Genomic DNA, 22,141 nt, shown 5'->3' with positions numbered 1-22,141 from the left:
GAATTCCTGTCCTCAGGTGATCCTCTTGCATTGGCTTCCCAAAGTGCTGCAGTTACAGGAATGAGCCACCGTGCCTGGCCTGTTTTGTGTTTTTAGAGATGAGAGTCTTGCTCTGTTCCCCAGGCTGATGTGCAGTGGCATGATATGGCACACTGTAGCCTCCATCTCCTGGGCTTACACTATCCTCCTTCCTCAGCCCTCTCAAGTAGCTGGGTCTGTAGGCATGCACCATCATGCCTGTCTAACTTTTTTTTTTAGGACTGGGGTCTTACTATGTTGCCCAGACTGGTTTCGAACTCCTGGGCTCAAGCAATCCTCCTGCTTTGGACTCCCAAAGTGTTGGGATTATAGGCATGAGCCACTGCACCCAGCCAAAAGAGAAATCTTTTTTTTTTTTTTTTTTTGAGACAGAGTTCTACTCTTGTTGCCCAGGCTGGAGTGCAATGGTGCAATCTCGGCTCACCTCAACCTCTGCCTCCTGGGTTCAAGAGATTCTCTTGCCTCAGCCTCTCGAGTAGCTGGGATTGCAGATATGCGCCATCACGCTTGGCTAAATATTGTATTTTTAGTAGAGATGAGGTTTCTCCATATTGGTCAGGCTGGTCTCGAACTCCCGACCTCAGGTGATCTGCCCACCTCGGCCTCCCAAAGTGCTGGGATTACAGGTGTGAGCCACTGCGCTTGGCCAAAAAGAGAAATCTTAAACATAAAAATATTTTCAATTTGTTTTATTTTATTTTAAATTAGGTACTCAATAAACCTGTTTTCATATATATATATTTTTTAAGAAAGCATAAAATACTTAAAGATTTAACAAAAAAGGAGAGAAAAAAAAGGAAGTGCAACAGACGACAGAAACTCTTTTGGGGGCAGCTGTTCTGGGCCTGGGTGTTTTAAGAAAGAGATTAGAGTTCAGGAAGATTTTTCTGGAAAACACAGACACTAAGACACATTTTGAGTTCAGCAGGCTGCACAGAGCATGCGTCACCTAGAAGCCATGGGTTGATCCAGACACCCATATAGAAAAGACCCTGCTAATTGGGCTATCAGAAAAACTGTGATGCTGGCAGAGGGGAAAGAAAAAGTAGAAAAGTTGTAGTTTTAGAAAACAGGAATGTTCATTTCAAAAGTGGTTTTGGGGGTTTGTAAAGGAGCTCTGAGATGTTGTAGCTGTAGTAATTATTCACCTGACTCCTAGCAAGTCTAGGGTGGGGGTGGAGGGAACTTTCTCAAATTACAGAAAGCGGAATGAGAATACAAGGAACTCAAAGTCCTTTTCTGCAGCTCTGCTGGGTTATCCCTGTAACAGGTATCCCCTGACTTTCTATCTGATTAGCCTTGTCTTTCTCCCAGAAGAAACAATAGATAGATCCTTAATTCCCTTTACCCTTGTTCTGCAGGAGACTGAGGCCATCTCTGCCTAGTCAGCAGCTGCTTCCCCCTGTGACACCACACCCTCTTATCTTGCTTGTCTAACTTGCTCACTTCTGGAGAATTTATCTCCACCTTTTATCATCTCCTGTTTTGCACTGACAAAAGTGGTTGCGTGTTTCTCTCCACCTAGTGCTTTAATCCCTTTGGTATGTGCCCGAAAGCGTGTTTTAGCTGTGACTTGAATCTTACAGCCCAAAGCATCAAGGGCTGTCCTGCCCAAGGTGCCCAGAGGGCAGGCTTTGCTGAGCCTCAAGGAAGAATCAGAAGGCAGAGATGATTCAGAAGATGTGAACTCCCAAAGGTGCCCATTGTGGGAAACTTCCCCAGTCATTGCCCATGTGTCTCAGTGGGTGTATCAGTGCCCCTCAGCTAAAGTTTGGGTTGAACTAGGGCCATCTTAGCAGCTGGAACGCCTCTCCCTGGCACTCAGCCTGCACTGCCCATCAAGGGGTTTGCATTGGATGCCCCCCCTTGATTTATCCTCTGATCCCTGCCTGCAGGAGGTCCTGCACATAGGAAGCGCCCACAACCGAAGTGCCATGCCCTTTACCGCCTCGCCTGCCTCCAGCCCTACCGCCAGGGTCATCACAAACCAGTACAACAACCCAGCTGGCCTCTACTCTTCTGAAAATATCTCCAACTTCAACAATGCCCTGGAGTCAAAGACTGCTGCCAGCGGGGTGGAAGCAAACAGCAGACCGTAAGTAGTCCTCCTCTGAGCCGGTCCTGGTAGGGGCTTTCACATCAGGACCAGGGCTGCCCAGGCAGGTGCAAGAGCCACTACTCCAGGGAGAAAAATGACTACATTAGCAGAACACTTCTGTGTTCATTTTCTTCATCTACACAAAGAGGGCAATACCTCCTGCTTTATAGGGTGTCTGTAAAAGTAAGAATTAACATGTAAAATGCCCAGCATCGTGTCAAGCACAAACAAATCAGTTAATCCTCCAGAACTGTTTTTATTTGTGTTTTGATTTCTGTGATCATCATCTTCTAATTGAACATAGTCCTTCCTTGACAGGCCTGCTGCTTCCTGAGAAATTCTTCAGTATTATTAGTCAGGGAGTGTTTGAGAGAATCTAGAGTAGCCTGTGCTTGTGTTCACCATCTGAACTAAGGGAGAAATACTTCATGGTGCACAGTTTTGGTGAAGCAGTATTTGCTTTTTCCCCAGAGTGGACCAGAAGTCATAAAAGAAGTGAGGTCCCTAAGGATATAAATGCTTGTCCTTAAGAATAGGTTCTGATCTGGGGACAGAGGCAGGCTTAACTGGGGGAGAGGTAGGGCTGCAGGTGGAAAGGGGAGAGGTATCTGAGGAAGTGCCTTGCTGGGGACTGGAGAGGTATGTCCTCTTCTGTCACAGATCATTTGGCTGCAGCTGCCTTTGAGTCTTTTTTTTTTTTTTGAGACAAAGTTTCGCTCTGTCACCCAGGCTGGAGTACAGTGGTTTGATCACGGCTCACTGCAGCCTCAGCCTCCTGGGTTCAAGTGATCCTCCTGCCTCAGCCTTCTGAGTATCTGGTACTACAGGTGTGTGCCACCACACTTGGCTAAGTTTTAATTTTTTTTTTTTTTGTAGAGATTGGGGTCTCACTGTGTTGCCCAGGCTGGTCTCGAACTCCTGGGCTCGAGTGATCCTCCCACCTCAGACTCCCAAAGTTCCGGGATTACAGGCATGAGCCACCAAGCCCTTTGAGTCTTTATAGGAGTCTCCTGGATCTACCCAGCAGAGGGGCCCAGTCTGCTCCATCTCAGACTCTTTGAGGTTGAATCCAAAAACACTGGGAATCCCAGCAAAGGAACTGGGTTTGAGGATGAGTTAGAGATGGGGCCAATTCTCTGTAGGTGTAAAGGGGGTGGACTAGGTTAGGAATTTCCCACTCAAATACCCAAAAGTGGCAGGCAGGATGAGGAACTGAGGCAGAGCTCTGAGTAAACAAGGGTGCCGGGTGGGGCTTGGGGGGGTGGGGTTGGCAGCTGGAGCATGCATTCCTGGTCCAGAGGGGCTGCTGCTCCTTGGCTCCAGCTGCGTGCCACATGCAGGTCTCGTTTCTGCTGATTATTTCCATTAAAACAGAAGTTGGAAAGCCTCTTTTTATCGGAAATCTCCTGATTTTTAAGTATTAGTGACATTTAAATTTTGTTGAAAAACACTGTGTGGTCCAAACTTGCCTGAGCTCTGAGAACCTTTCCCACTTGGAATTCTCAATTTTTGTATTGCCTCTGAAGCCTGCTTTGCCATTCAGTTTCTCCCCAATTCACCTTTAACAAGAACCTGCTCAACTCTTATGGTAATTAAATTGCAAACCAATGGCTTCAAATACAGGTTGAGAAATGTGAAGATACTAGCGGTTCCAAACTACTTAAATGGTTGGAATGCCTCTCAAGGGCTCCTTGGCCATTCCGTGCATATAGTCACCCCTCCCCTCCCCACAGAGAGACAGATGTCATTGGACACCCATGGCATGCGCGTCCCTGTGCCGACGCTGAGAGGACACTAAGATTTTTTTCTTTCTTTCTTTCTTTTTTTTTTTTTTTGAGACGGAGTTTCACTCTTGTTGCCCAGGCTAGAGCGGCAATGGAGCGATTTCGGCTCACCGCAACCTCCACCTCCCTGCGCCACCTGGGTTCAAGCGATTCTTCTGCGTTAGCCTCCCAAGTAGCTGGGATTACAGGCATGCGCCACCATGCCCAGATAATTTTGTATTTTTAGTAGAGATGGGGTTTCTCCATGTCGATCAGGCTGGTCTCAGACTCCCAACCTCAGGTGATCTGCCTGCCTCAGCCTCCCAAAGTACTGGGCTTATAGGTGTGAGCCACTGCGCCCAGCTGACACTGAGATTTCTTTTAACATTTCTTTGAGTCTAGTAGGGCAGACTTTTTTCTGTGTGACTTTGGCTTTAGAAGATGTTAAAGGTTATGGGCCATTTATCATAGTAACCAAGGCAAAGTCGCCGCTAGTGCTGCTGCTTCCCCAAATTCTGGTTCTTGCAAGGGCTTACTGGCTTGAGATGATGATCCTCTTCCAGGTGACCGTGGGGACATTTGAGACACCTGAGAAAGGTGTCATACTGGGCCCCCAGGCTTTCCACAGACACACCCTGAGGGGAAGCTTCCAAGTAGCTCAGGAGTGGTGGAAACACTGGGTGCTGTGATCCTTGTTTTTAGCTGCTTTGGTGCTGGGGAGGCTGAGAACGTGACCCTCTTTTACTGTCCCAGAGTGGAATGTTCCATGATCTGGACTTAATAACCCAGGAAATGACACATCCTTAATTGAAAGAGCTGCTATGCATTGGGAGAAATATGTGCCTGGGAAATATTTTTAATATGGCCTTGGCTATTTTTCCTGCATTAATGTCTTTCTTCTTCTCTTACGTTCCTTGCATGCTCCCTCCCCCGAGTCTGAAACTACCAGGTGTCTGTGTAAGCCTTTCCTCTAGCCCCTGGCCCAGACTCTTCGGCTGCAGTAGTTTCCCAGTATCAAAATTTGTCTCTTTGCAGGTTTTCTCAGCAGAGAGGGTCCCGTTTCTGTTCCATCCCACATTCTTTGAGGATGAACCCAGAAACAGTGGGAAAACCAACAGCCTAAGGCAGAGGAGCTGCCTAACTGGCCATGCTGCTTGTATGGGGGGGGGGGGGGCGGGGTCTCAGCTTGCTGGTGTATTTCTAGTGCCTTCCCACAAAGAAAGATTCTCCTGTGAGCTCAGCAGTCACCCGGTAACTTTGCTTGCTCAGTCAGCACAAGTCCCAAGTGCTCGCTCCCTCCCACTGTTTAGTCTGTGAAATTCGCTGAGGTTCCAGAATTGGCTCACTGCATACTTTGCATCTGAGGTCATCACCCGTTCTCTGGGGCTTGCCCTGGATTTCTTTGTCCTATACACTTGAAGGTATCATGGTGTGTCTGTGGCTATCTGTCTTGTAGGTCTTTACAGAGCTGCGTCCCAGTCAGATAAGAACAGAGATAACCTTGCCAACCGGTAAGGCAGGTGCTTCCCTTCCTCCCAGTGCACACAGTGGAGGGGGAGGTCCTCAGTGGCCTTTTTCCTCTAGGTCAGTTCAGCATAATAATCATTTATCGAGTGCCTACTGTGTACCAGGTGGGCGAAGAAAATGTCAGTTCAGCAGAAAGCTAGCACCTTTCCTTTGATCTCTTTTAATTGAGTTGAGGGAACCTGGTCAAAATCAGAAAATTCAGAGCCCAGATTTCATTGTTTATATGATACTGCCTGATACTTCCTAAAGGCTTGGTAGATAGAGGGGCCCGAGCCTTGAATTCCAGCTCTGCCTCTTACTAGCTGTGTGACCTTGGGAAAACCATGTAACATATCTGAAACTCAGTCTCCTGAGATCTAAGGTGGAAATAATACTAACTTCTTCACCACCAGATTGTTCAGACAATGCAATGGGATGTGCACTGAACACTCAGCACAGTGCCTGGCCCCTGGTAGGTGCTCAGTAAATGCTAATTATTGCTGACTTTGGTGTCCATGAGTAACTCCGTCCCCATCACTTCTGAGAACTGGGGGCTACAGAAGTATGGAAGTACATAGACAAATGTAATGGAGAAGACTTTGCTGTGGCTTATGGTACACTTCTTTCTTTCCCATTAAATTCGGCCAGCCCACACAGCTAATCAGCTTACTGATGGGGTGATGGTGTTCTCTTCAAGGAATGATTGGAGAGCTCCTATAACCAACATACTAGGCCCTAGATAATAGCTCTTCCAAATTGTGTTGTAAGATGTTACCCCCAAACACTCATGAGGGAGATTTATAAGCAGCTGCCCTGGAAATAAAGGGATGCATCATTTTCTATTCAAATGATATCACAACGATGATATTAACCCTGGCTTCTTCAGAGCTGAATCAGAAGTACACCTCTGTGATGAAGGCTGCTTGCCCCTCTAGCTAAACTTGCCTGCCACCCACAGAAAACTGGCTCTGGTGTGTGGACGTTCCTCTCTCTTCTTCTGGTGCCCACAGTTACCTCTCTGGTTTCTTATTGCAGGACCAACACGTGTGCCTTTGAAGACCAAAACTTAGGAAGCATACAGGCCAGGCTTCCCTTCTGAAAATGATTACATAGGGTTTCCCAGAATGGTGTTTGTGCGTGAACATTGGGGTAATCAGGCTGGGACATTTCATTTTTTGCGATATGAGATAGGAAAGATTTTTCTGGGTCCTTCTACCTCCTTTACCCCCATCTACATAAAAAACAAGTATTCCTCTACATTTTTTCCAGTTAGCACATAACTTCTACCATTTGGGGAAAATATTTCTTAAAATTAATTAAAATTTTTATTTTGAGATAATTGTAGATTCACTTTCAGTTTTAGGAAATAATACAGAGAGATCCCCTATACCCTTTACCAATTTCCACAGTGGTAACATCTTGAAAACACAATAGTAACAAAACCAGGATATTGACATCAATACACTCAAGATACTGAACATTTCCATTTCTGCAAGGGTTTCTCATGTTGCTCTTTTACAGCCACACTCACTTCCCTCCTGTCCCCTCACCCTCCTTAACCCCTGGCAACCTACTCATCTACTCTTTATATTTTTATTATTTCAAGAATGTTATATTAATGGAATCATACAGTATGTAACCTGGGATTAGCCTTTTTACTCAGTATAATTGGAGATTTATTTAGGTTTTTGTATCAATAGGTTTATGTATCAATAGTTTGTTCCTTTTCTTCTGTTCTGTGAGTTTGTCTTTTTTTATTGTGTTAAAAAAACATGGAATTTATGATCTTAATAGTTTTTAAATGTATTGTAATGTTTACTGTATGTACATTGTTGTGAAACACATCTCTAGAACTTTTTTATCCTGCAAAACTGAAACTCTATACCCATTAAAAAACAACCTCACCTTTCCCCATCTCTCAAGCCCCTAGCAACCACTGTAATACTTTCTAAGAGTTTGATTACTTTAGATATCTTATATAATTGGAGTCATGCATTTGTCTTTTTTCAATTAGCGTAATGTCCTCAAGGTTTTCCCATGTTGTAGTATAAGACGGGATTTCCTTTTTTTTTTTTAAGGCTGAATAATATCCCATTTTTTTTTTTTTTCGTATCTTCTTTATTCATGTTGATATGGTTTGTCTGTGTCCCCACCCAAATCCCATCTTGAATTCCACGTGTTGTGGGAGGGATGAAGTGTGAGGTAATTGAATCATGGGGTCAGATCTTTCCCATGTTGTTCTCGTGATAGTGAATAAATCTCACAAGATCTGATGGTTTTAAAAAGAGGAGCTCCCCTGCACAAGCTCTTTCTCTCTCTCTTTGCCTGCTCCATCCAGGTAAGATGTGACTTGCTCCTCCTTCCACCATGATTGTGAGGCCACCCCAGCCATGTGGAACTGTAAGTTCAATTAAACCTCTTTCTTTGTAAATTGCCCAGTCTTGGGTATATTTTTATATACAGCCAGAAAACTCACTAATACACATGTTTTTATGGACGTTTAGGTTGCCTGCATCTCCTGGCTATTGTGAGTAATGCTGTAATGAATGTTGGTGTGCAAATACCGCTTTGAGATTCTTCTTCATTTCTTTTGTATATAATCAAAAGTGGGATTGCTGAATCATGTGGTAAATTTTTAATTTTTTGAGGAATCTCCATACTGTTTTCATAGTAGCTGTACCATTTTACATTCCCACCATCAATACGCAAGGGCTCCCATTTCTCCACATCCTTACCAACATTTGTTTTATGTCTTTTTGATAGTGGCCATCTTAACAGATGTGAGGTGATATCTCATTTTGGTTTTAATTTGCATTTCTTTAATGATTAGTGATGTTGAATATCTTTTCATATGCTTGTTAATCATTTTGGGCTAAATATCTATTCAAATCATTTGATCAGTTTTTAATCGAGCTATTTGTTTTTTTGTTGTTGAGTTGTAGGATTTTTTATTATATTCTAGATATTAATTCCTTATCATACGTATGTTTTGCAAATATTTTTCCTATTTCGTAAGTTGCCTTTTCACTCTGTTGTTTCCTTTGTGGTGCAGAAGTTTTAAAGTTTTTAGTTCTATTTGTTTATTTTTGCTTTTGTTGCTTGTGTTTTTGTGTCATATTCAAGAAACCATGGCCAAATTCAGTGTTAGGAAGCTTTATTTTTATTTTTTAATAGAGACAGAGTCTCAGGCTGGTCTCGAACTCCTGGGCTCAAGTGATTCTCCTTACCTTGGCCTCCCAAAGTGCTGGGATTACAGGTATCAGCCACAGCACCTGGCCCCCTATGTTTTCTTTTAGAAGTTTTATATTTATAGTATCTGGTCTTATGTTTAGGTCTTTAATCTATTTTGAATTATTATTATTATTATTACTATTATTATTATTATTATTATTATTATTGAGACGAAGTCTCATTCTGTTGCCTGGGCTGGAGTACAGTGGCATGATCTTGGCTCACTGCAACCTCTACCTCCTGGGTTCAGGTGTTTCTTTGGTCTCAGCCTCCTGAGTATCTAGAACTATAGGCTTGTGTTGCCACTCTCGGCTAATTTTTTTGTAGTTTTTGGTAGAGATGGAGTTTCACTGTGTTGGCCAGGCTGGTCTCGAACTCCTGACCTCAAGTTATCTCCTGCCTCAGCCTCCCAAAGTGCTGAGATTACAGGCGTGAGCCACGGTCCCTGGCCAAATTATTTTTTATGTGGTGTTAGGTAAGGGTCCAGCTTTATTCTTTTACATGTGAATATCCAGTTTTTCCAACACTATTGAAGAAATTATTCTTTAACCATTGTGTAGCTGTGGCACCCTTGTCGAAGATCATTTGACAGTGTGTCCAAAGGTTTATTCATGGGCTCTCTATTCTATTTCATTGGTCTCTATATCTGTCTTATGCTAGTACCATACTGTTTTGATTACTGTAGCTTTGTAAAATGTTTTGAAATAAGGATGTATGAGGCCTCCATTTTTGCTTTTCCTTCTCAAGGTTGTTTTGACTATTTGGGGTCCTTGGAGATGTTATATAATTTTACAATGGTGTTTTTTTATCTGTAAAAAATGCCATTAGGGTTTTCATAGTGATTGCATTGAAGATGTAGATGCTTTGGGTAGTACAGATACTTTAACAATCTTAAGTCTTCCAGTCCATGAACATGAGATGTCTTTGTTTATTTGTGCATTCTTTGGTTTCTTTCAACAATGTTTTATATTTTTAAACATTTAAAAATGTTTCATAATTTTAAAATGTACTCTATTCAGTGTACAAGTCTTTCACCTCCTTGGTTAAGTTTATTAGGTATTTTGTTCTTTTTGATGATTACACATGAGATTGTTTTCTTAGTTTTCTTTTTGGATTATTCATTGGTAGTGTATAGAAACAACTGTTTTTTGTTTGTTGATTTTGTGTTTTGCAACTGTGAATTCATTTATTAGTTCCAATAGTTTGCGCGCGCGTGTGTGTGTGTGTGTGTGTGTGTGTGTAGTGGGGGGATCTTTAGAGTTTTCTGTGTATTTGATCATCACGTCTTTGAACAGATACAATTTTACTTCTTCCTTCCCAATTTGGATGCCTTTTATTTATTTGTATTGCGTAAGGTCTCTGATTAGGACCTCCAATGCTATGTTGAAAAGAGGTGGTAAAAGTTGGCGTTCTTGCCTTGCTGCTGATCTTAAGAGGAAAAGCTCTTGGTTTTTCATTTTGAGTGAGATGTTAGCTGTGGGCTTTTCATACATGGACTTTATTATGTGGAGGTAATTTCCTTCCATTCCTGTTTTGTTGAGTATTTTTATCATGAAACTTTGTTAAATTTTGTCAAATGCTTTTTCTGCATTCAGATGACTATAGTTTTTGTCCTTCATTCTGTTAATGTGATGTGTTACATTGATTGATTGTTATATGTTAAAACATCCTTGCATTACAGGAATAAATTCCACTTGGTCATGGTGTTTAATCCTTTTAATATGCTGTTGAATTTGGTTTGCTAGTATTTTGTTGAGTATTTTTGCATCAATATTCATTAGTAATATCAGTCTATGGTTTTTTTTTTTGTTTGTGGTATCTTTGTCTGGTTTTGGTATCAGAGTAATACTGGCCTCATAGAATGAGTTTGGAAGCATTCTCTCCTTTTCAGCTTTTTGGAAGAGTTTGAGAAGCATTAGTTTTAATTCTTTTAAAATTGTTTGATGGAATTCACGAGTGAAGCCATTTGGTTCTGGGCTTTTCTTTGTTGGAATGTTTTTGATTACTGATTCAACCTCCTTACTAGTTATAGCTCTGTTTAGAAATTTTTAATTTTTTTTTATGACTCAATCTTGGTAGGTTGTGTTTTTGGGAATTTATCCATTTCTTCTAGGTTTTCTAATTTGTTAATATATAATTGTTCATAGTAGTCTCTTACTATCCTTCTGTGGTATCAGCTGTAATGTCTCTTTCATTTCTGATTATTTATTTATTTACTTACTTACTTAGAGACAGTCTGTCTCTCTTGCCCAGGCTGGAGTGCAGTGTCTCACTGCAACCTCTGCCTCCTGGGTTCAAGTGATCTCACTCCAGCTTCCTGAGCAGCTGAGACTACACAAGTATGTGTCACTATATCTGGTTAATTTTTTTTGTAATTTTTGTAGAGACGGGGTTTCACCATGTTACCCAGGCTGGTCTCCAACTTCTGAGCTCAAGCAATCCTCCTGCATTGACCTCCCAAAGTACTGGGATTATAGTCGTGAGCCACCATGCCTGGCATGATAGTATTGTTGAATTTTTCTGTATCCTCTCTGATTTTCTGTCTAGTTGATCTATCAGTTGTTAAGAGAGGGGTATAGAAGTCTTCAGCTAAAATTGTGAATGTGTCTCTTTTCCTTTCAGTTCTGTCAGTTTTTGCTTTACATATTTTGAAGCTCTGTTGTTTGATGCACGCATATTTAGCATTGCTATAGCTGTTGTTAACTCTTTTGTGATTATATACTGTCCCTTTCCATCTCTGGTAAATTTACTTGTTCAGAGGTATACTTATCAGATATTATTAATAATATAACCACTCCTGTTTTCTTCTGATTAATATTGGCATGATATATTATTCTCTACCCTTTTACTTTTAGCCTGCTTATATATTAATATCGGAAATGAGTTTTATGTTGATAGCATATATTTGGGTCATGTTTTAAAATGTACTGTTTTGTATCTACCCTGTTGGTTTCTGTCTTTCAGTTGGTTTATTTAGATGATGAACATTAATGCAATGATTGATCTATTAGGGCTTAAGTCTGATAGTTTATTTTTTGTTTTCTGTTTTCCATTTCTCTGTTTTCTTTTTCCTGCTTTCCTGTGGGTTATTTGACATCATTTTTTTTTTTTTTTAGAATAACATTTTTATTTGTAGTGTTTTTTATTCTATGTGTTTGTATAACCTTTTCAGTAGTTATCTGGGTATTACATTGTATATATATATATAACTTATCACAGTTTACTGGTATCATCATTTCAGGAGTTCAAAGAAGTATTGAAACTTTGCTTCTCTTTGTGAACCTTTGCCCTCCCCTGCTTACAATATAGTTAAAATAGATCCTTTTATACACTTAGAACCACATCAGACAGTGTTACAATTTTTGCCTTACTTGTCAACAAGAATTAGAATATATTAAGAGGGAAAGCAGTTTTTAAACCCATGTTTTTGCTTATGGGTTCTTTTTTCATTCTCGATATTCCAAGGTTCCTTTTTTTTTTTTTTTTTAAAGACAGAGTCTCGCTCTTGTCCCCCAGGCTGGAGTACCCTGGTGTGATCTCCGCTTACTGCCACCTCCACCTCCCGGGTTCAAGTGATTCTTGTGCCTCGGCTTCTTGAGTAGCTGGAATTAACAGGCGTCCGCCACCATGCCCAGCTAATTTTTGTATTTTTAGTAGAGACAGGTTTTTGCCATGTTGTCCAGGCTGGTCTTCAACTCCTCACCTCAGGTGAGCCACCGTGCCTGGCTGGTTCCTTCTTTTCTTTTTTTTTGGTCTATTTAGATAACTTCCTTTAAACATTGTTAGGGTAGCTTTGCTGGAGATAAATGCTCTCAGTTTCCCTGTATCTGAGAATGTCTTGATTTCTTCTTCATTCTTGAAGGATATTTCCACTGTGTACAGAATGCTAAGCTGGCAGTTCTTTTTCTTTCAGCAGCTGAAAACATTGTGCTACTTCCTTCTTTTCTTTATGGATTCTGATAAGAAATCTGCTGTCCTTTGAATTGGTTTTCCCCTCTAGATATGGTGTCATTTTTCTCTTACTGCTTTGAAAATTCTTTCTTTGTTGTAGTTTTCAGAAATTTACTATGCTGTGTTTTGGTGTAGATTTTTTTGGGTTTGTCCTGTTTCCTGTTCACTTCACTTATTTATGTCTTTTGCCAAATTCAGGACAACTTCAGACATGATTTCTTCTAATACTTTTCTAGTCCCACCTTTTTTCTCTTCTTCCAAGACTCCATTGACATGAATTTTTGATCTTTTACATATTCCCATAAGTTTGTGAGGCTCTTCATTTCTTTCTTTTCCTCCCCATTCTATTTTTCTATGTTCTTGAAATTGTATCATTTCTAATATTCTACCTTCCAGTTCACTGATTCTTTCCTTCGTCTTCTTCATGCTGCTGCTGAGTGTATCCACTGTGGTTTTATTTCAGTTATTTTGTCAGTTCTAGAATTTCCATTTCATTCTTTATATCTTCTGTTTGTTGAGACTTTACTTTTTTTATTTGTTTCAAGTGTGCTCATAATTGTTCATTGAAACATTTTTATGATGACTGTGTTACCATCTTTGTTAGATAATCCCAACATCTCTGTCACCTTGGTGTTGGCATCTCTTTATTGTCTTATTTACAGTTTGATATCTTCCTGATTCTTCTGAGAGATGTGATTTTTCAACTGACTCTTGAACATTCTTGTTATTATGTTATTAGATTCTGGATCTCATTAAAACCTTCTGTTTTCACTGACTTCCTCTCAGATAGGGGGTTGGGGATGCTGCCTCATTACTGACAGGTGGGGGTAGAAAGTCTCATTTCCCCACTCTGCCTATGTCACACCTGAGGTCATTGGGGCCACTCATTACTGCTGGATGGGATGGGAGTTCTGGCTCCGCACATGGCCTCCACTGACACCTTATGGGTGAGTGGTAGCCTAGACACTGCTGAGCAGTGGTGAGAGTCCTGATTCTTTCCTAGGTTTTCTTTATTACAGCTGGGTAAGACTGAAATATGGACTCCCTATTGGGCTTTCTCTGAGCCTATCCCAGTGATAGTTGGGGAACCACATCATAGCCTGGTGAGACTAGAAGTCTGGACTCCCCACTTGGCCTTTTCTGGCATTTGGCTGGAGAATAGTGGTTGTTGTTTCAACGTATTGTGTTTTGCTGGGCTGCCCCTCTCTGGCCATTTGGTCAGAGATAGCAGGCTCCTCTTGAGACTTCTGTCTGTGCCCATTGCCCTTTCCAGGTTGCTGCCCTCAGCTCCATGTCTGGGATGTCCAAGGAAACAAAAACACCGTGGGAGCTCACCATCATGGTCCTCAGGACGCGGGGTCCCTAGCCAGTCTGACTTCTGTTGCCCTGTCAGAGTCTTCTCATGTTGTTTTATACGTAATGTCCTGGGTTTTTGGTTGTACTGGGTGAAACAGGGAAAAATATATCTACCTCATCTTCTCAGACAGGAAAAAGATTTTTATGAGGAGACCATCTTCTCCTGTCTGGATGCTTTCAATAATTAATGTAATCCCCCTTTCTATTCCAATCTTTGTCTCACAGGTAGTTTTATTAAAGTATCAAAATGTTCTTACTATGTGAGAAAATGACCCTACTAAGGTTATATCAGCAGTGAGGATTTTTTTCTTATGCCTGTCTTGTTTTAGCAACCTCTGCCTCCTAGATTCAAGCGATTTTACTGCCTCAGCCTCCCGAGTAGCTGGGATAACAGGCGCACACCACAGCGCCCGGCTAGTTTTTTTTTTTTTTTTTTTGTATTTTAGTAGAGATGGGGTTTCACCTTGTTGACCAGGCTGGTCTCAAACTCCTGAGCTCAGGCAATCCGCCTGCCTTGGCCTCCTAAAGTTCTGGGATTACAGGCATGAGCCACTGTGCCTGGCCTTGCTGAGATTTATATACAGATAATTAAGTTGCTGCCACAGATGACGGCCCAAGTTAAAAAAAAAAAGCCCCTTATATCCTCACTCTGGGCACTTCATGGTTCTGATGGAGTAGGCTTTCATCCCAGGGTTGCTGTGCTGACCCATGCTCCACAGCCATGGACATACTGCTTTCCATCCTCCTTGTCCTTCTGACCCTCACCCCAGCTGCCCTTTTGGCTGGGGCAGCTGTGAGAGTCGCATAATGTCTGCAGGCTCAGCCTCCAAAATCCTTCTCTGGGAGGTGGGCTCAAGGGGAGTTTCTTCTTATGTTCTAAAGACCACTGGGATCCTCCTACACCTGGCTCTGTCAGCCACCTGATTCGGCAAGGATGGGAGTGGCGTGGCTAGAATAACCCTGGGGCCCTCAGGTCAGGTCCTAAAATAGTGGGAGAAAATATTCAACATTTAGGAAACTGATACACATCAGCTCCCAGGGAGAAACAAGAACTAGGAAACTTTGTGTAATGTATTGTTACTCCAAAGTAGTTGAATTTCCTTAAACTCGTTATTAAAACTGTACAGAGTGGGTTCAGAAGAAAGTGTTTATTTTCACTGTTCCACCCTCAAAACTTGTTCTCCTGGAAACTGAATGGTGTGTGTTATAGTTTCTGAAGCCATATCACTGTAATATTCTTTCTCTCATTGCTGTTATTAATATCAAAGTGAGAAATTTTTTGTTCCATTTCTCCTTCATATTTTTGTCATTATTTTTTAAGGTATTGTGGTAACATGTCAATACCTTGTAGTCTAGTGTCTAAGACTTAGACTTTGGATCTTAGGATGTTATTTTTGATTCAGGTGTATCAATACCTTAAGTAAGGTAATATAGAAAGTCTTTTATAAATTATCCAATGGTGTAAAGATACTATCATTATTGGGGAAAAATGGTAAGTTATTTTTTTTAATCATTACTCATTACTGACAGGTGGGAGTAGAAAAATCATGTAAATCCTTCACAAGGTGATTTGCTGGAAGAATATTTGATGGCCTTGTGGTCTGGGTTCTGTCATTTTTTTGGTGTGTTCCGTTGGTGGCTTCCAGACATAACATACACCAAAGAAGAGAAAAAATCTTTCCCAAGAACATTCCATAGTCTGATCTCAATTTTAAAATAGTCCTAAGTGTAATAGAAAAAAGATTTATCCAAAAATAATGTAATATGCTTATTATGGGGCAAGTTCCAAACTCAGGACTCCTAAAAGAGTCAGGCATATAACTCAAAGAAAGGGCTGGGAAGTGAGACAAAGAAAGACCCTTGGTTAAAACAACTCCCCCAGGTGGCCCCATTGCCTGCCCTAGGAGGCACCCACAGGTCCCTGCAGGTCGGGGAAGAGGCCAAGCAGAGAGCAGCTGGAGTGGGCAGGACAGGCAGGGATAGCTGCTTTCCCTCCCCCAAATGCAGCCAGCCCGAGTGACCAACCCATGAATCTTGCTACTTAAATTCTGACCACCTTTGGCAGCCGCAAAGCATATGTCACTCTTTGGGTGCCTTTTCCTTTATTGTGAGAACATGGTTGGAGTCGAAGGGAAACACCTGGATCTTGATTGCTGTGATTGACTCTGCCTTTAGCTGTGGACTTGAGTACTGAACATGCCCCAGAGGTTGTCTCAGAAAAAAGAAAGGAAGAAAGGAGAGGGAGAGAGGAAGAGGAAAAGGTAACTTGCAGAGAATTACCCAGGGCAAACATATACCCTGGAAATGAGTAAGTGTAATTGATATAATTCAGTGACTCTAACCCTAAAGAGAGACTGGTTAGAGTTGCTGAATAAAACCACTCCTGACCACCGCCTGCATCTGTAAAGCAGGGAGGCAGCCTGGTGGGCTGGAGACTTTATAGCTTTATTACTCAGGAAGCACCACTTGTTTATATACAAATCTATCCATCTGCATCAATAAATTGCCCTACCATCTGATATTTGCTCTTTGGTTCCACTGGGCACGCTAGCCTTTCTCCCTAGCAGCTCAGGCTGAGCGGAAGGAGGTGATTTGGGGCCAGGAGGTGGGGCTGCCCATGTCCCTGGCAGAGCCCTCAGAGGCCGGCTGCCCTGGAGGACTTTGTGAGCCTACAGGAACAGGGGGAGCGCAGCAAGGAGGAAGGAGGCCCTGGACCCACTCTGCAGTGTACATTCACTTGCTTGATGCCTGCTGAACTGTGACCTGTGCCTGGCATTGAGCCAGGCCTGGGAGTGTGATGGGGAGCAAGACAGGCCATGTCCCTGCCCTCCTGGGGCTTACTTTCCAGGGGGAGACAGACAACAAAGAAATAAGGGAATGCAAGTGGAATCCATGGGGAGAGAGCAGGTAGGGAGTTAAGAGTGATGGTGGGGATGTGGCGGACTGTTTGGAGTCGGGGTCAGGAAGGCCTCTCTGAGGAGTGCACTTGAGCAAAGACCTGGATGAAGCATGGGAGCCATGACAACACCTGGGAAGGGCATTGCAAGCTGAGGGCGCGGTAGGTGCATAGGCTGTGAAGCTAGTGTTTGCCAGGCACAGCAGGAAGCCTGGTCTCAGTAAAGTGAGCCAGGGCTGGCAGGGTATGTGTATGGAGGGAGAAGCGTGGGACACATATATGAGGGACTTTTTCCTCTGTGGTAACATTTACTCCCAAAAAGTTTATTTTGATTAAACATATTTTAGTATTAAAACTAAATATTTTGTGCTAAGTCAAATGAGAATACATTGAGCCACAGCATGACATAGTCTGATTCGTGTTTAAAATATCACTCTGGGCAGACACTCTGGCCCATGCCTGTAATCCCACCGCTTTGGGAGTCTGAGGCTGGAGGATCACTTGAGGCCAGGACTTTGAGACCAGCCTGGGCAACACAGCAAGACCCTGTCTCTACCAAAATAATGACAAAATTAGCGGTGGATGGTGGCACACCTGTAATCCTAGCCACTCAGGAGGCTGAGGCAGGAGGATTTATCTACTGAGGCCAGTAGTTCGAGGTTACAGTTATCTGTGATTGCACCACTGTACTCCAGCCTGGGTGATAGAGTGAGTCCCTGTCTCTAAAAAGCATGAAAAACATCGCTCTGATATTTTGAATAGAGGCCATCACTCTGGCCTCTAGTCAAAAATAAGACTGTCCTTGGGCCGTCAGTGATAGCGGAGACAAGTCACGCATCTTGTCAGCTGTGCTGGTGAGGCATGGCACGGCTTGGACCTGGGGGAGTGGGGGAGGTGAGAAGGGGTCAGATGCAGGATAGATTTACAGGTATAGCTGATGAGAGACTACCGTCCTGTCACCGTCCACCACTTAGAAAGTGGAGCCCCGGGGGAAAGAGGCAGGCTCTGCCTGTCTTGTCCTGTTCTGGGTCGCCCAGAATGACAGGAGGAAGGTGAGGAAGACAAGGCCTGGCTTGCCCAGTCCCTGGGCCTGAACATCAACACTTCACAAAGCACTTACATGTCCCATCCTTACCACCAACCTGTGAACCAGGCAAGGAAAGTACTGTTACCTCTGTGTTATAGGTGAGGAGACCCAGTGCCTGGCCTTGAGAATTAGGAAGAATTTATAGACAGGGAAAGCACTGTGAGACCGTCGGGAATGGAGAACACTGTGCTTCCTGCTCGTGAAAGCAATGTTTGTGGCCCATACAAGGGGGACCCGGCTGAGTTCTTCATGGTCGGGCTGTGGTTGACCTTTTTTTTTTTTCTTCTTCTAAATTTTCTCTGGACATAATGCTGTTGATGGAATTTATAAAGAGATACAGCATTCTCATTCCATGGGATTAGGTCCAAAAGTAATTGAGCTACTGAAGCTATTTAGAAGAAGAGCCTCTGATTGCATTGAAGCAGCAGCCAGCTCTGACTACAAAGACATCTCAGTTTCACTGTGCTGGCAGCAGGTCTGTGGCTGATTTAGGAGAGGGCTTTGAGATCATTTCTATCCATCCTTCAAATCAGCAGTGTCTTTGCCTGGAGGAGGTTCCTGGTGAAGTTATTTTTAACTTCTGTCATGTCCTAATCAATTTTTCAAACATTCTTTACAGCTTAGACCATGCTCAGCCTCCAAGCAGCCTTGTCATCGACAAAGAATCTGAAGTTTACAAGATGCTTCAGGAGAAACAGGAGTTGAATGAGCCCCCGAAACAGTCCACGTCTTTCTTGGTTTTGCAGGAGATCCTGGAGTCTGAAGAAAAAGGTAATCAGCTCCATCTGCAGTCAGAGGCTCTTGTTCAAGGTCCGATGTGAGAGTTGGTCATTGTGGAAGCACAGGTGAACACACTCTGGAGCCGGCTTTGGAGGGCATGGGCTTTTAAAATGCTGAAATTCTTTAAAAGAGATAGAGGAAGAGAGAGAGAGGAAGAGAGAGTGCTGACCACATTTTCCCATCTGGGTCTGTATTTAAGAAACTCCAGGCCTGGCCAGCTGTGTCCTGTCATATGTACAAGAGGATGCTGAGGTTGGGGAGAGCCTGACTGCTGTGGGAGCCTGTTGGTCTGTCCCTTAGCCATTCATTTGCTTTGAGCCCAGAAACAATACCTTGGTGGTGGCTGAGGAAGGCGAGTGATGAAGGCCATGGGCAATGAGCAGCAGAATGAGAATGCATTAGCGCTCAGTGAAGCCAGGGGCTGGCTTTGCTTGGGGGCTTGTGTTTGCATTTGCTCTAGGGTGGGTGGCCTCTTGAGGGCCTGAGAGCACCCCCTTGTGGCCATGTTCTTACTTTGTGACCTGTGGCAAATCTCTGAACCTTCCCAGGCCTGTTTTCTCATCTGTCCATCAGGGATAAAAATCCTTTCCTCTAAGATTATCATAGTCATGAAATGGCATAAGTTGTGTAAAACATCCATCATTGTAACTGAGTGCTCGCTTCATAGTTATTGTGATGTTTGAAATGTCATGAAGACACTTTCTTGTCCTTGGGTGAGCTTTGATGTTGAGGCACCCAGGGTCACCCCGTAGGGTTCTGCAGGTCTCAGGAGACACGCTTCTCACTGAAGACATTATGTAACGTATACTTATTATGATCATGTTTAAGTAGATAGCTTCACTTAATGCTATATGTTGAGAAATTGTGACAGGTGGATGTATTGAAGAAGGGTTTATTCCCTTCACAAAGGTGACCTGTGGATCAGCAGCCCTCACACCTGCTTCCTCCCAGGTGGTTCCTCATCAGCACCTCCTGTGACGCTCATGGGCTGTCTTTTCCAGAGAGCTGGGTTTTTACCCTTCCTAGTCCCTGTGATGCCCAGTCCTTCACACTCTCTCTTCCTTTCTTGAGGCTTGGGCACTTCAGTGGGGTCTTGCTTTCTATGCCCTCTTTCTCTCTCTCATGGACCCATTTGCAAAGAGACAGTGGATGCCCCAGTGAGGGGACACCTTGTGATTGTGAGTGTGGGACCTGCCTCAGCCAGGCTGCAAAGGGATTGGCATGTTGGCTGAGAGGCTAGTGTCCTCTGGAAGATGAACCTCCCCCCTCAAAGTCCGCAGCTGAGGATTCAGCTTCCTGGGGAGCCCTTTCTGATAAGAAAGTTCCCTTCTGAACATACCCGACACCTGGGCTTCCTCCCCATTTGTGTGATTTCTTTAGAGACGGTGGCAATTTACAACCATAGGAAATCAGGAAACCATGGGCCATGTGTTTGCATGTGCTTCTTTTATGCTAAAATGATACTGTTCTACCACTGCTTTCCTCTTTTGCTTGGAGTAGCTGAGCAGCTGGGAAGTAGTGAACCATGCTTTGTATCAAGTTCCAGTATTAGCTTCACCTGACAAACAACTTGGGGGCCAACCCTTGAGGATGACAACTTTGTTAAAACATGTGGGAAGCCACAGCTTATTTCACTCTTACGTGGATGTGAAACCGTTTAATGAGAGGCAAGATCAAGTTCATCCATGCCCAAATAAACAAATGCTGCAGTGCTCATCTGGACTCACAGAGAAGGACCTGAGCATGGATTTGGACGCTCCATGCTCTTCAAGATCTTGACTCCTGTCCTGCATGCCAGCAACCAAATTTGTGGCTTCCATTCCCAAGTTTACTTCATGGTCCTGGTTGGCACTGGTGTTCCAACCATCATGCTTACCTCCAGGTGACAGGGAGGAAGAAGGGAAATAAGGCTAACCGGGAGTCCCTATTTCAGATGAGCCAGCTTTCTCCTTCCTAGAAGTTCCACACTACTCTTCCATTTACATTTTATTGACCATGATTTAGTCACCTGGCTACCTGGGAATTAGGATTCTTTTTAAAAAAATTTTATCCCTTAGTCTGGATGGTTCTTGCCCCAAAGAGAATCAAGATTCTGCTGGAAGGGAAGAGGGAGATAGCAAATCTTATAGTTTCTCCTATATCTCTTAATGTATACCTGCATTAAATCTTTACTGACTGTAACAGGATAAATTCCATTCTAAACATTCTTTACATGCAGAAGTCTCTTGGGGGAAGGAACCCAAATGCCTGTTTTTTTTTTGTTGTTGTTGTTGTTTGTTTGTTTGAGATAGAGTCTTGTTCTGTTGCCCAGGCTGGAGTGCAGTGGCACGATCTCGGCTCACTACAACCTCTGCTTGCCAGGTTGCAGCGATTCTCCTGCCTCAGCCTCCCAAGTATCTGGGATTACAGGTGTGCACCACCATGCCCAGATAATTTTTGTATTTTTAGTAGAGATGGGGTTTCTTCATGTTGGCCAGGCTGGTCTTGAACTTGTGACCTCAGGTGATCCACCCGCCTGGACCTCCCAAAATGCTGGGATTACAGATGTGAGCCACTGCACCTGGCCCCAAATGTCTGTTTTTATTTGAAAAATGATGAAAGATTAAGGCAGTAAAAGCAGTTGATGAGGGGTCCTGTTATTCAGAAAGGCCTCTGGTTTAGAACGCAGTGCTGCAGGGCAGAAAGAGGACTGGCATCCAGGATCTGCCTCTGACCTGCTGTGACACCTCCAGCAAGTTGCCTGCCTTTCTAAGCTCTGGTTTCTGCACAGCTACAATGAAGCTAACAGCCAGGACCTCACCGGATTGTTTACAGGGTTAAGTGAAGCCGCGTCTGTAAACTGCCAGGTGCACAGTGAGTGAGGCCCCTGAAGGAAGCTTGGCTACAGCAGTATTTGGTCATAAACCTTGAAGACCCAACACAGGCTGTCTCATTTTGGGTAAAATTCAGCCTCTAGGATAAAGGGCTCTTGGTTCCTCAAACTTCATCTTGTTCTGGATCAAATTCCAAAACTTGCAGGCAGAAGAAGCCGTTATATTAAAAAAAAAATGGTGAAATATACTTAACATAAAATTTACCATCTTAACAAATTTTAAGCGTACAATTCAGTGGTATTAAGTACATTTATGTGATTGTGCTATTATCACCACCATCCATCCATAGAACTCTTTCATTTTGCAACACTGAAACTGTTCTCATTAAAGAGTATCTCCCCATTCCTCCCTCTTCCCAACTCCTGGTAACCACCCTCCTACTTGTCTCTATGAATTGGACTACTCTAAATCTCTTATATAAGTGGCGTCATGCAGTAGTTGTCCTTTTGGGCCTGGCTTAGTTCACTTAGCATAATATCCTCAAGGTTCATCCATGTAGCGTGTGTCAGAAATTCTTTCCATTTTAAGGCAGAATATTATTCCATTGTTTGTGTATACTAC

The 22,141-nt window shown here is 43.1% G+C and overlaps 1 protein-coding gene across 1 annotated transcript in view; it reads left to right on the top strand.

The window, feature by feature from the left end:
• Positions 1-22,141, top strand: part of PDLIM1 (PDZ and LIM domain 1) — a 54,278-nt gene that overhangs the window by 25,968 nt on the left and 6,169 nt on the right. Inside the window, exons 4-5 of the mRNA XM_007963638.3 lie at positions 1,935-2,134; positions 18,547-18,698. Of these exons, the coding sequence (XP_007961829.3) occupies positions 1,935-2,134; positions 18,547-18,698 (352 nt within the window). The remainder of the gene's footprint in view (positions 1-1,934; positions 2,135-18,546; positions 18,699-22,141) is intronic.

The sequence above is a fragment of the Chlorocebus sabaeus genome, chromosome 9, assembly GCF_047675955.1.
Source record: "Chlorocebus sabaeus isolate Y175 chromosome 9, mChlSab1.0.hap1, whole genome shotgun sequence".
In the NCBI taxonomy this organism is placed as follows: Eukaryota; Metazoa; Chordata; class Mammalia; order Primates; family Cercopithecidae; genus Chlorocebus; species Chlorocebus sabaeus.
The sequence above is the reverse complement of the archived record's forward strand: the minus strand, read 5'-3'. Positions and strand labels throughout refer to the sequence as shown.